Raw genomic sequence first — 15,084 nt, forward strand, 5'->3', positions numbered from 1 at the left:
TCAGAGAGCGCTGGTTGGTCACGGCTGTGCGGCGGCTCTTTAAAAGAGGAGTGGAAGCGCGTCATCAAGAGAGGGAGAGAGCTAGAGACTGATCCGTGTGATTTTAGTCCTGTGCAGTGTTGTAAAACACAAGTTGTGAAATTGTGTTAGTGATTTTCTATTGAGTGAGCCATTGGTGTTGTTCTTTTAGTTTAAGTTACTCCCTCTCCTTTACCACTTGTTTTTGGTTACTTTAGTGGCGTGTGTGCCACAGTTATTTTAGTTGTTTGTCATTTATAAACCGTAGGGGCTAGGTGCCTTTTATTTTGTTAAATACATCTTTTTCTCCTGTTTATGTTTAGGTAGGGAGATAGGTAAGGCATTGTATTTTTCTTTGGTCCTATTTTTTCGTTTGACAGGGAATTTAGTTTCTCCTGGTATAATTTAGTTGAGTTCCCTATATCGAGGGAACTTCGCACTGCGTCGGAACGACAAATTTGGGGATACTCCCTTAGCATGAACGCGTCTGAAGTATGAATGAAACTAGTCCAATCCTTATTGGTCCTACGTCATGACGTAGATGTGACGGCATACCCGGAAGCTATAAAGGGGAGCCCGGCGCATAGTAGCGTCAGTTATCGCTCTTATCGCAGGCGGGGGGCACAATATTTCACCCCCGCCCCGAAATCTGGAACCTCTGAGAGGAGGGGCTGCCGGCAGACGTTATAGAGACCTTGCTTAGCTCTAGGGCCCCGTCTACTAGGAGATTGTACAGCCTCAAGTGGAATGTCTTCGTCACTTGGTGTAGAGAACGTGAGGTGGACCCAGTTAACTGCCCAGTGGCTTCAGTACTGGAGTTCCTCCAAGATCGTTTCTCTGCAGGGCTTACCCCGTCCACACTTAAGGTGTATGTGGCAGCTATTGGAGCTTTCCACGCTCTGTTAGGTGATGGGCCTTTGGGTAGGCATCAATTGGTTGTACGCTTCCTTCGTGGGGCGCGTAGGTTAAGACCTGTAGTGCGTACCAGAGTTCCAACCTGGGATCTGGTAGTGGTTCTCGAAGGCCTGGCTGAGGCCCCCTTCGAACCACTGGAGGCAGCAGAACCTAAGAATCTCACGCTTAAAGTGGCGTTCCTCCTAGCTATTACCTCTCTCAGGAGAGTGGGAGATCTTCAAGCTTTGGCCATCACGGCAACCTGCTTGGAGTTTGCCCCGGGAGGAGTAAAGGCCGTACTGCACCCTAGGCCAGGGTATGTGCCGAAGGTTCCATCCAGTACGGTCAGATCTTTGGTTCTTCAGGCATTTCATCCTCCGCCCCATGTCACGGCGGAAGAAGGGAGATTATTCCTTTTGTGTCCAGTTCGGGCCCTAAGGATCTATCTGGAAAGGTCGGCTCAGTGGAGGAAATCAGACCAGCTGTTAGTGTGTTTTGGCTCACCCAAGAAAGGGCTGCCTGCGTCAACCCCTACTATCAGTAATTGGATTGTGCAGGCAATAGCCTTGGCATATCAGGTGCGCAATCTGCTTTCTTCACCTATTGCCTTGAGAGCCCACTCGACTAGAGGTATGGCCTCTTCGGTGGCCCTTCTGTCCGGAGTCCCTATGCAGGACATCTGTGAAGCGGCTGGCTGGGCTACTCAGCACACATTTATAAGGTTTTACAGCCTACACCTCCCTGCGACCCCCGGTGGCAGGGTACTCCAGTCCTGATTGTGCCTGGTCTCCAGCTCACAATAGGGCAGGCGTATCCTTGGTGTGGCCTAGTGGGTACTCGTTCCCCAAATCATCGTTTCGACGCAGTGCGAAGTTCCCTCGATATAGGGAACGGCTCGGGTTATGTATATAACCCTTGTTCCCTGAGAGGGAACGAGCACTGCGTCTCGTCGCCACACCACGTATCGCCTGAGAGCATTATGCTTCATCGCGATAATTGACGCTACTATGCGCCGGGCTCCCCTTTATAGCTTCCGGGTATGCCGTCACATCTACGTCATGACGTAGGACCAATAAGGATTGGACTAGTTTCATTCATACTTCAGACGCGTTCATGCTAAGGGAGTATCCCCAAATCGTCGTTCCGACGCAGTGCTCGTTCCCTCTCAGGGAACAAGGGTTATATACATAACCCGAGCCGTTTTTGTTTGCTATTTTGGCCTGGCCAAGCCCCGAAGTTGTCCCTGAGTTTTGATTTACTTTTCATTGTTGACTTGTGGCAACCCTCATCCTTTTGTCCTCACAAAAAAATTAAAATCAGGAACTGAGAATGTTCCTTTTAAAGGTGCACTATGACTATGTAGTATTTTTGCAGTAAAATATCCAAAAACCACTAGGCCGGTGTTATATATTTTGTTCAGTTGAGTACCTACAATATCCCAGAAGTTTCCAACTATTTGTAAATTGTTTCAGCATTGCATTTGAGAGAGTCGCCTGTCAATTGCGTCATATCTGCGTTACCTTCGGTTTCGGCTTTTATTTGGCAGGAGCGCTTTACTCTTAGCAGTGTGAACAAGTGAACGCACGGAGTAACGTCATAACATCGTTTTAAACACACTTAAATGTATCTAATATGATAAACAGAGCTCCATTACCTCAAAATCATAACCGGAAGAGCGGATCTGTGCAGGCGCCCGGCGAATGTGTCCCGTCCCGTCATAATAAAAGTCCCGGTATTCGCGCGGCAGGTATTTGTTTAACAATCGCTCCAGCAGCTGTGCTCAGGTCCATAACACTCGGTCCTGCTCTGCTTTAGACTACAGTAACGTTAATAACCGCATGCATGAACGTGATTTCTGCCCGAGTCCTATTTTTCACCGGCTGTGATGAGAAGACCACATCTCCCAAAATGCTGCGCTCACACTTTGCGTCATCAAACTACGATTTGTTTTGAATAGGCGCCCTCCAGTGGACGGAAAGCTGCATAGTGCGCCTTTAAACGTACTCTGTTTTGGGACTGTTTTTTTTATGTTCACCCCTGCAGCCCTAGACCGGGGGTCGTAACACACTGTCAAAGGTAAAAGACATTAAAAAATATTAGATACGGACTATAAATGCCATTTGTGCCTTACACATTACATCGCTGAACATCATTCAATATCCTTTTAATGTTGTAGAATAATAGAAAAAATATATTTGTACTTCTCAGGTTTTTATTTTATTTTTATAAAGTGTTATTTTAATTAATAAATGTTTTGTTAATTTTAAACCCTTCAAATAAAATTCATGCAGTTTTGCTGATAATGTCCCTGAATGAAAACTCATTCTCTCCTTATTCTGCCATTGGCGTAATCCTCCAACAGGGCCATCATGAAGCATTACATACCCGGGTCACCGGAGGATTTTCTATGTTTTTAACAAATAGACTGATCGTTAACACCTCGACAAAATCACAGAATTAGTTTGTGGGCTAAAATTTAAGATGAAAATGTTATAGTGAACACATGCTTCTTCATGTTTTGTAATGTAATAGTTAGGACCGATGATGAGTAGCGATTGTGCTTCATGACTGTATTTGCAGACTTTGACATTTTATGATATATGTAGCCTACATTAAGGAAAATATTAAGTTTTTACACTGTGTTGTGCAGTTCTCTAATAAAAGGGTATTTCATGCTATTCTGTATCACAGGTAGTCGTGCCATCTCCTCCAGCGCTCCCGTTGTGGACGATGTGACTGTAAGGCAGCGCTGATTATTTTTTTTAATACATTTTGAATTACGTTTGGATTTTACTAGATGCATATAGCCTAAAACAATCAGCAGAAATAACACTGTTGGATTTAATCTTCATGACAATGTGGATATAACGTATGATATGGAGTGAAAATTAAATGTCATTATTTCTTATAATCGTTCTTTTCACATGTATTTTCTACAATCTAACTTCAGTTCACGACTTCACCATCTGTGTCGCCAATTCTCTGTCCCCAGAATGTGCGTACGTACAGCATGAAGGTGCGCACATTCTCCCGTTAAGTTTGTTCTTTATAGATCACAACCTTTGCGTGGGAACTGGCGTACGTACTGTTTTGTGCGTACGCACTCTTTATAAATGAGACCCCTGGTCAGTGTGTGTCTGTGTGGTGGGGACTGAAGAGAGTCAACTGAAACAGTCATCAGGAATACCTCTGTATGTCCCGCATGATGCTCCAAAAATCTGGCCTCCGTAGTTAATGTTTGTACTTAAAGGGTTCTTCAACCAAAAAATTTGGAAAGCATGAGGGCATGGGCAAGCAGAAATTATATTTTTTGGGTGAGCTAACCCTTGAAGTAAGCGTAAAATAACCAAATCAAAATTTATTTAAGAGGCTGTTTATAGACTGATTACAGATCGATTTTCAGATTTAAAACTGTGTTCTGCTTTGTAGATTGTGGTGAAGAAAGGAGAGGAGGTGAATGGATATCTGAAAGTAAGCACTGGCCGTAAACTGGGCTTCTTCCCTGCTGACCTACTACAGGAGCTCTGAATGACGGAGATTCATTCCTGAAGAAAATAAGTGAAGCTCAAGAATGGACAGAGAAATAAATGAGACAGAAGAGAGAGATGACAATATCTGACCTCACTAGCTCTGTGAAAGAAATATGAACACACGTGGACATGTGCACAGGGTCTAAATTTAACTTTCACTAAGAACTGTATATGAATAAAAATGTTCTTTGATGAAAAAATAAAAACAAAAGTTGCTCATTAGTTGGCTGGTAATTTTATTAGGAACTGCAAAATAATGCATACAGGTCCTTCTCAAAAAATTAGCATATTGTGATAAAGTTCATTATTTTCCATAATGAAATGATAAAAATTTAACTTTCATATATTTTAGATTCATTGCACACCAACTGAAATATTTCAGGTCTTTTATTGTTTTAATACTGATGATTTTGGCATACAGCTTATGAAAACCCAAAATTCCTGTCTAAAAAAAAATTAGTATATCATGAAGCGGTTCTCTAAACGAGCTATTGACCTAATCATCTGAATCAACTAATTAACTCTTAACACCTGCAAAAGATTCCTGAGGCTTTTAAAAACTCCCAGCCTGGTTCATTACTCAAAACCGCAATCATGGGTAAGACTGCCGACCTGACTGCTCTCCAGAAGGCCATCATTGACACCCTCAAGCAAGAGGGGAAGACACAGAAAGACATTTCTGAACGAATAGGCTGTTCCCAGAGTGCTGTATCAAGGCACCTCAGTGGGAAGTCTGTGGGAAGGAAAAAGTGTGGCAAAAAACGCTGCACAACGAGAAGAGGTGACCGGACCCTGAGGAAGATTGTGGAGAAGGACCGATTCCAGACCTTGGGGGACCTGCGGAAGCAGTGGACTGAGTCTGGAGTAGAAACATCCAGAGCCACCGTGCACAGGCGTGTGCAGGAAATGGGCTACAGGTGCCGCGTTCCCCAGGTCAAGACACTTTTGGGCTACAGAGAAGCAGCACTGGACTGTTGCTCAGTGGTCCAAAGTACTTTTTTCGGATGAAAGCAAATTTTGCATGTCAATCGGAAATCAAGGTGCCCGAGTCTGGAGGAAGACTGGGGCGAAGGAAATGCCAAAATGCCTGAAGTCCAGTGTCAAGTCCCCACAGTCAGTGATGGTCTGGGGTGCCATGTCAGCTGCTGGTGTTGGTCCACTGTGTTTAATCAAGGGCAGGGTCAATGCAGCTAACTATCAGGAGATTTTGGAGCACTTCATGCTTCCATCTGCTGAAAAGCTTTAAGGAGATGAAGATTTGGTTTTTCAGCACGACCTGGCACCTGCTCACAGTGCCAAAACCACTGGTAAATGGTTTACTGACCATGGTATTACTGTGCTCAATTGGCCTGCCAACTCTCCTGACCTGAACCCCATAGAGAATCTGTGGGATATTGTGAAGAGAAAGTTGAGAGACGCAAGACCCAACACTCTGGATGAGCTTAAGGCCGCTATTGAAGCATCCTGGGCCTCCAGAACACCTCAGCAGTGCCACAGGCTGATCACCTCCATGCCACGCCGCACTGAAGCAGTCATTTCTGCAAAAGGATTCCCCACCAAGTATTGAGTGCATAACTGAACATAATTATTTGAAGGTTCACTTTTTTTGTATTAAAAACACTTTTCTTTTTTTGGTCTGATGAAATATGCTAATATTTGGAGATTTTGGGTTTTCATGAGCTGTATGCCAAAATCATCAGTATTAAAACAATAAAAGACCTGAAATATTTCAGTTGGTGTGCAATGAATCTAAAATATATTAAAGTTTAATTTGTATCATTACATTATGTAAAATAATGAACTTTATCACGATATGCAAATTTTTTGAGAAGGACCTGTAGAATAATTCAAACTGCAAAAGTGATAGTGAGACATACAAACAGGTTTCTAAACAAAATGTGTCAAACTCTCTGTGGCAAAATCACACATATACATTAACCATTAACAACAGGTGTAACAACCCAATGAACGAGAAATCAAAGCAACAGACTGAAAACTAGGTCACTTAAAAGAAAAAAGAACACAAAAAAGTAATGGAGGTATGGTTAAGAGTTTCCAAAAAGTTTTTAATGTGAACTTCATATAACAAAAATACTTACTTACTTATTATTATTATTTATCTTCATAAAGTTAAAGTAACATTTCATTTTCTGAGCTAGGAAATAGCTTCTTATTTGTAATGCCATGAGCCACACAAAGATATCCAGCATCTCTTCTTGAACATTGAACACGTGCAGTTACTCATGACAGTCTGTAAGAAGCAGCAGACGCCTGTCCTAACAGCCATTACAAATGATCACTCCTCCCACCCTTGAGTGCCTGTGTTCTGGCCACTTACACATAGTTTTTTTTTTTTTTTTTTTTTTTTTACATAAACCTGGAGTGCATGTATTGACTTATTTTTAAATGACCTTCTCACAGATCCACTGAATTGTATGATTACATGGATAATCAGCCAATCCAGGCCCATAAATTACAGCACAATCTTCATCTCCACCATTACTATTTGGCTCTCCATACGCCCAGAACCTGAAATTAAAGACCAGCATTTGCTTTCTGTGTGATATGATACTGGTGTTGATTTATTAGTCAATAATGGATTCAATTCAGTGTTTTCTCACCCAGAGGTCAGTGTGCTGCCATCAACCCATTCCCATCTGCCCTCCACATCACCGTCAGTCAGACCAATCCAGAAAACATCATCAGATATGTTCTTAACAAAACCCTGAGAAAATGAAACAATATTTAATTTAATAATTTCCTTCCTATAAACTATCATCCAGTTAGAAAATGAGTTTACTCACTTGTTCTTCTCTGTTGTCCATGATGATCAGATCTGCTCTTCTCTCTGTACAGTATCTTCCGCTGTCGGTCCAGCTCTTCTTCTCAGAGGAAAAGAAGTAAAGACTGGACTTATAGTAAATCCATACATCTGTGAACACAACCAGTTTAGGTTTAAGCACTTTATTCCCATCACACTGATCTACAAACTAATAATTAGTCACGTATCCTGTAAAAAACTTGATTGTTTAGTTTTAATATACTTCATGTTTACCCCTTTCCAGAAGACTTTTTGACAGTTCATTTTTCTCCTTATTTAACTGATCTCTCTCTTCTGTGAGGTCAGCGATCTCGGTTAGTAGCTCATCTATCTCTTCCGTGAGGTTGGTTAGTAGCCGGTGTGTCTCTTCAGTGTAGTTTGTACTCTTTGTATGGATGTGGACACACAGCACTATGACGGCAGTCAGCAGAAAAACACACAGCAGCACCAAACACACTCGAGCTGCTCTGGAGATTCTGTTCCTCACAGTATCACTTCCTGAACACCACAGATATGAAGATCATTAATTGCTCAAATGACTCAAATGTGTGTGTTATAATGAAAAGAGTCTCAGTACCTGTGTGTTGAGGCGTTTGGTGACTCTTGGTGTCGGAGTTCTCGATTTCTGTCCTGACTTCTGATCTGCTTATGGGATCCACATTACAATAGATATTCATCTCTTCTTCATCTTCTCTGTCCATGTCATGATTCCTGGGAACGTTCATATTGCCATAATAAGACATATTCAGTCTGCTGGAGTTAGATATGAGGTTATTAGAAATTGTTTCTTCAAGTGGTTTGCATTGCTCTAAACTTCTGCTTTTGAGCAGTTTTAGAAAGCACCAGTGTGATCAAGAATGTGTGATATCCTGTTAGACTGCTAAAACAACTTATCTTTGCATTTTTGTCTGGTGTTTAGATGTATAGTCGTGCTCAAAAGTTTACACACCCCTTGCATGAATAATTTTAACAAAATGATGAAGCGAGAAAGAAAAAATAAGCAGGGTTATACAAAATGGATGTTTTTTTATTATTTATTTAGCATTAGTTATTTTATTTTGTCCTGAAGAAGATATTTTACATAAAAGATTCTAATGGGGCTAAGTAATGTTTATTTGCTTTGAACTCTTGACTATGAATCTCTTGACTTTGCCAAATTCCAGTTTTGTTTGAGTAGGAGATCTCAAATCGCTTCAAGGTTTCCCTGCACAACTATAGTTCAGTGGCATAGCAAAAAATACAGTTGCCGTCATATTAGAAGAATATCATTATAAATTAAATATGATTAAAGGTGCCCTAGAATGAAAAATTGAATTAACCTTGCCATAGTTAAATAACAAGAGTTCAGTACATGGACATCACATACAGTGAGTCTCAAACATCATTGCCTCCTCCTTCATATGTAAATCTTGTTTATTAAAAACATCACGGAAAAACAGGCTATTTTCAACATAACAGCAACTGTGACGCAATCGCTGAGATCCTTAATATGTACCCCAACATTTGTGCCAATGTTCATTTTCAGGCGGAGCTCTGCAATGCGCAGCCGTCGGGAGTTCAGCAGATAAACAAGCGTCACGTGACGAAAGCGAAAACGACAGATCATCACAGATGTCATGTTCCAGGCTGTGCAGGACTTTTCATAGCCTTCCCACAGATAAACAATGTCAACGATCATGGTTGATGTTTATTTACAATCGGCTACAGCAACAATTTAATTCAAAGTTGTTAGTTTGCTCGGCCCATTTCACCACGGAGAGTTTTTCTAACCTGAGACAAAATCAAGCAGGATTCGCTCAGCGTCTGATACTGAAGAAAGGGCCGATTTCAACCGTATTCCTGCAAGCAGTGATTTATCCACTTATTTACTGTCGAACCCATTTCAGATTAAATTGAAAGTTTCTGAGTAAGATAACATTATGATAATATCCCCTGTGTTGTCTAGATCTAATGCAAGATGCTAGTAAAGTAACAATTGGAAACTCCATGTAGCTGAGGTGAAGCATTGATTGACTGATAGACAACTACTCTGTAAGTGTTTGTAACTTTTCTCATTTGATTGTTTGTTCATTTGTTGTTGGATAAGTGTGTCTGTGTAGTGCAGTGGTGTGTATTATTAGTTTTGGTGTATTCTCGTGGTGTGTGTGGGAGTTAGCATTTGTTGAGTTAGCATTTGTTTGGTCATTGCCATGTTGTGAGTGAGTTTATTGGGGGGCGTTCCCAGCTGCTTTCAATAACGATACTCAGGTGAGTATAAATAGCGTGATAGTCCGCGGAAGCGGCAGTGTGAAGCCCTCCTTGTGTGAAGACCAACGAGTGTAAAGACTTCAACTCTTCCCTGTGCAAGACCAACGAGTGTAAAGACTTCAACTCTTCCCTGTGCAACTCCTCCCGAGCAAGGACCCCGGCAAGTCACTTGAGTATCATCTTCCTTTTTTATTATTTGTGTTCGGTTCTTTTCTAATTCCTATCTGGCCTTTTCTCTGATCTGTATTCACCATGTGCTTTCAAATCTCAACTATTACTACTAGCACTCGTAAATCACGCTCTGTACGCACAAGATGCCGCAATCCTAATAATTTGCGCTATATCCTAACATCCTCTGCTACTCTCTATTCCAATTGGTCTCTGGAATTGCCAGTCTGCTGTAAACAAAGCAGACTTTATTTCATCTATTGGGACTCATTCTCAGCTCAGCTTCATGGCCCTAACTGAGACCTGGATCTAACCAGAGGACACTGCCACTCCTGCAGCCCTCTCAACCAATTTAACTTTTTCACACACTCCTCGGCCTATTGGGAGGGGTGGGGGTACTGGTTTGCTTATCTCAAATGATTGGAAATTTGATCCCTTACCATCTCTACCGGCCAGTTTATTTGAATTACACTCAATCACTATTACTCACCCTGTTAAAATCCATGTGGTAGTGGTCTATCGTCCTCCAGGTCACCTCGGTAACTTTGTGGAGGAGTTGGATGTGTTACTTTCTAGCTTCCCTGAGGATGGCACTCCACTGATTCTGCTTGGTGACTTCAACATCCATCTTGATAAACACCTAGCCACAGACTTCAGCACTCTACTGACTTCATTTGACCTTAAGTTAGTATCTACTTCGGCTACCCACAGATCAGGTAACCAATTAGACCTCGTCTACACACGCAACTGCTCCACGGACAACACTTTAGTTACTCCATTACACATCTCAGACCACTTTCTCATCACTCTTAACATCATACTGACTCCTGATACAACACGTACTCCTACACAGATTACCTTTCGGCGTAATCTACGCTCCCTCTCTCCCTCTCGCTTATCCACTATGGTTTCATCTTCACTCCCTCCATCTGCTCAGTTCTCAGCACTGGATGCTAACAGTGCTACCGACACTCTTTGCTCCACTCTAACATCCTCCTTAGACAGTTTTTGCCCCCTTTCATCCAGACCAGCCCGCCCCACCCCATCTGCCCCTGGCTGTCTGATGTTCTCCGTGAACATCGCTCTGGACTCAGGGCGGCAGAGAGCAAATGGCAGAAATCTAAAAACTATACTGACCTTACCTTGTATCAGTCTCTTCTCTCTTCTTTCTCTACAAATGTCTCCACTGCTAAAACAACATACTACCACAACAAAATCAACAATTGCTCTGACTTTCGCAAACTCTTTAAAACATTCTCCTCTCTCCTTTGTCCTCCTCCTCCCCCTCCTTCATCAACTCTTACAGCTGATGACTTTGCATCATTTTTCACAAACAAAACATCTCTCATCAGCAACCAGTTCTCCTCACCACAAACTGACACGCACATCTCAACAACTAACACTAACACGCTTCCATCCTTCTCTCCGCTCTCCGAGGCAGATATTTCTAAACTCTAAACTAAAATTTCCAATCACCCTACTACCTGTCCACTTGATCCTATACCCACTCACCTCCTTCAGGCCATTTCTTCTGCAATCACTCCTGCACTCACTCACATTGTCAACACTTCTCTTCACACGGGAACCTTTCCCACAGCATTTAAGCAGGCTCGGGTAACCCCACTGCTTAAGAAACCCTCTCTGAATCCAGCACTTTTAGAAAACTACCTTTCATTGCAAAGACCCTTGAGCGAGTTGGGATCAATCAACTCTCTATGTTTCTTGAACGGGACAACCTCCTAGACAACAACGAATCCGGCTTCAAAAGCGGCCATTCGACTGAGACTGCCTTGCTCTCGGTAACTGAGGCACTGAGACTGGTAAAAGCAGCTTCCAAATCCTCAGTGCTCATTCTGCTGGATCTGTCTGCTGCTTTTGACACAGTTAACCACCAGATCTTCCTGTCAACACTTAAGAAGACGGGAATCTCAGGAACTGCTCTCCAGTGGTTCAGGTCTTACCTCTCTGGTAGGTCCTACAGGGTGTCCTGGAGAGGTGTAGTGTCTAAGTCACATCATCTAGCTACTGGGGTTCCCCAGGGCTCAGTCCTTGGACCACTTCTCTTCTCCATCTACATGTCATCATTAGGTTCTGTCATTCAGAAACACGGCTTCTCCTATCACTGCTATGCTGATGACACTCAACTCTACTTCTCATTTTAACCAGATAATCCTACAGTCAGTGTTCGTATTGCTGCCTGTCTGACAGACATTTCTGACTGGATGAAGGAGCATCATCTTAAACTCAATTTTGCAAAGACAGAATTACTTGTTTTCTCAACCAACCCAGCACTTCATCAAAATTTCTCCATTCAGCTTGGTTCATCGACCATATCTCCATCAAGGACAGCCAGGAACCTTGGAGTTGTGATTGATGACCAGTTAAACTTCACTGACCACATTACTGCAACAGCCCGGTCCTGCAGATTTGCTTTATACAACATTAGAAAGATTAGACCCTTCCTATCAGAACAGGCTGCACAACTCCTGGTTCAAGCTCTTTTTCTCTCCAGACTGGACTATTGTAATGCTCTTCTGGCTGGGCTTCCAGCATGCACTATCAAACCCTTGCAGCTGATCCAGAATGCAGCGGCGAGAGTGGTCTTTAATGAGCCGAAGAGAGCGCATGTTACGCCTCTCTTCATCAGACTGCACTGGTTGCCAATGGCTGCTTGCATCAAATTCAAGGCACTAGTTCTCGCCTACAAAACAACCACTGGCTCTGCACCAATATACCTAAACTCACTTGTTCAGACTTACACACCTTTCAGAAGCTTGCGTTCTGCGAGCGAGCGGCGCCTCGTGGTTCCATCCCAAAGAGGCATGAAATCACTCTCACGGACATATTCCTGGACCGTTCCCACCTGGTGGAATGACCTGCCCATCTCAATTCGTGCTGCCGAGTCTGTAGCCATTTTTAAAAAACATCTTAAGACACATCTTTTCCAATTGCACCTGACCAATACAGAATAGCACTTACTGATCACCACAGCAACGACCAAAAAGCGCACACTCCTGGATCATATCTACGTTTCTCATCCAGATTTGTGCCTTCAGGCGGGTATGTTACATAGTTATCATAGCTATCAAAATCCAGTGTTCTGTATTTTGCGTACGTGAGTTTTTGTTGTAGATGGCTATTGCTGCGTGTTTAGCTAGAATGCAATACAAAACCAACCCATTGGGCCACTGAATCTGCATTAACGACAACAGTTGGGGCAACAGCCTTAGTCCTAACACTGCATGAAAACCCTGGAATACGGCATGATCCGGGCATGGTAAACTCCTGTGTAATTTGAGGTTTACCGTATGTGGGAAAAAGCGGATCAGAGTAACACGGAACAGTATATTTCAAGATACACCCGGAAACCTCACATATGCGGACATATACAGGCATCCGTGAAATTTCACGGAAATATACAGCTGAAACACTGCTGGGTGCTAGGACTGGTGACTGTTAAGTGTGAAGAAGGCCTTTCATATGTTAATGACACTAAGGTGCTGGCTGTTCTCAGAGGGAGGGGTGGCAGGGGAGGACAGGGGAGATTGAGAACACCCCGAACATATAGTCACAAAAACAGAGTATTAAAATTAAGGAACTAAATGGAACAAATTGGAAAATTAAACAACCATTTTAGAATAGCACACATTTATTGTGAAGTTTTACAAAATGCAGTTAATAACATTTAATAAAAAGGAATGTACATAAAAAGGAATTTAAATGTGAAAATGAAAAAATAGCTTTAAAAACACACACAAAAAACAGATTTGCTCAAAATAAAACTTAATGAATAAAAAGAAGGTCGTTGGAAAGCGCATGGGGCTCAATCTCAAACATTGTGCAAATGGGAATTATGACTGATACCTTTTCTTTTGTCTGACTTAACTACACAATGTACGTACTTAGTACACATCTCCCTGCAATATACGTTCCACAGGTAGGAACGCTCCTGCACAATGAGTTTATGTTCCATACCTCCACAGGGTTCCCAAAGAAACATCTGTCTGGATGAGGGTGCAACCACGAAACCTTTGCAACAACATGGCGTATTTTGTTGTTTTTAACACTGATTATAAGAAATCTCTTAATGACTCCAGCATGCAGCTCTGCATTTGGGTCTAGGACTGGTTCGTCCAAGAATTTGTATTGGTCTACACGCCTCTCTTTTTAAAAAACCCAGGTCTTTTTTACCAAGATCTCTAATGACCGAGTTACTTTCTTGTAACAATAGGTTTGTTTGGGGTACAGATATTCCTTGCCATTGAAGCTTATCATCTTTTTGGACAAACAGCATATTCAGAGAAGTTGTTGTACTGGTATATTTTCTTAGTTAATATAAAATCTTGGAAATCATACCAGCAAATTGCAATAATCAAACAACTTTATTTATATAGCGGTTTTACAATGACGATTGTTTCAAAGTTACTTCACAGTGTCAAACGAGACAGTATTGCAACAAGATTTTAGTTGGCTGTAGGGTCAACAATGTTGGCAGATCAATATTAAAGTTTATAGAATTAAATTAGACCTAATTAATTAATTTTATTTGTATATTTAGTTGAATAACTTTGATCATAAATTTAGTGTTATAGTTTTAGTGTCCCCTACTGAGTAAGCCAGAGGCCACAGTGGCAAACCCAGAGGAGACACCAATCAACACAGAATATTTCCAATGAGCCATCATTTGTCTGAGGCATAGCAGCAGTGCAGTGATGGCATTGTCTGAAATGTTGAACAATGCTTGCCAGGTTAAAAGCATTATTGCTAATAGCTTTACAAGTAATTAAGCAGAGCTGTCTCTATTGCAATTATCTTCTTCAGGTTTGTCATCTTTAAAATCCAAATGTTTACTGTGCTGACCATCTGTAAAGATGTGTTGCTCTTCATGGTCACTGTCATCATCTGAAGATGTTTCACTGAGCTCCAAGGAAAGCCTGAGCAGCTCATTGCGTTCTTCTTCTTCTTCTAAAAAAAAAATACATTTGTATGAAAAAAATAAAAACAATTAATAGAAGTGTAACATAATAGCCTACACATCTATCGGTGCACATCTGTCTGTGTGCATTAATTTAAATGTAAGGAGCCTTGCCTTCAGTAATGGATAAATCAAGAAGATCTGCTGAATCTTGGTTCTCATGTAAATGCATGGTGTCTTCAAATATGCAGAAATCAACTTTCTCTTGGACTTCAGTGTCCTCTGTAAGAATTAAAGAACAATACAATGATTTTAGCTACACACAAATTTACATACACAAGCTAAATACAAAGATTTAGTTTAAACAGTGAAACATCACAACACCAATTGGTTAATGGCTGGAGCTATGCATTTGTCTAGCATTATCTTAAAGTTAGCAGCTTTTTACTAAAATCCCTTAGAATCACATATCATGCACTTTACAATACATC

The 15,084-nt window shown here is 41.7% G+C and overlaps 1 protein-coding gene across 1 annotated transcript in view; it reads right to left on the bottom strand.

Annotated features, from left to right (window-relative positions):
• Positions 1 to 6,628: 6,628 nt before the first annotated feature.
• The window catches only part of LOC137075801 (uncharacterized), a 61,202-nt gene continuing 52,746 nt past the window's right edge, over positions 6,629 to 15,084 (bottom strand). The window contains exons 12-13 of the mRNA XM_067444755.1: positions 7,064 to 7,167; positions 6,629 to 6,971 (exon numbers count right to left, since the gene is read on the bottom strand). Coding sequence (XP_067300856.1) covers positions 6,845 to 6,971; positions 7,064 to 7,167 — 231 coding nt within the window. The 3' untranslated portion in view covers positions 6,629 to 6,844. The remainder of the gene's footprint in view (positions 6,972 to 7,063; positions 7,168 to 15,084) is intronic.

This window comes from Pseudorasbora parva, chromosome 5 (assembly GCF_024679245.1).
Source record: "Pseudorasbora parva isolate DD20220531a chromosome 5, ASM2467924v1, whole genome shotgun sequence".
Taxonomy (NCBI): domain Eukaryota; kingdom Metazoa; phylum Chordata; class Actinopteri; order Cypriniformes; family Gobionidae; genus Pseudorasbora; species Pseudorasbora parva.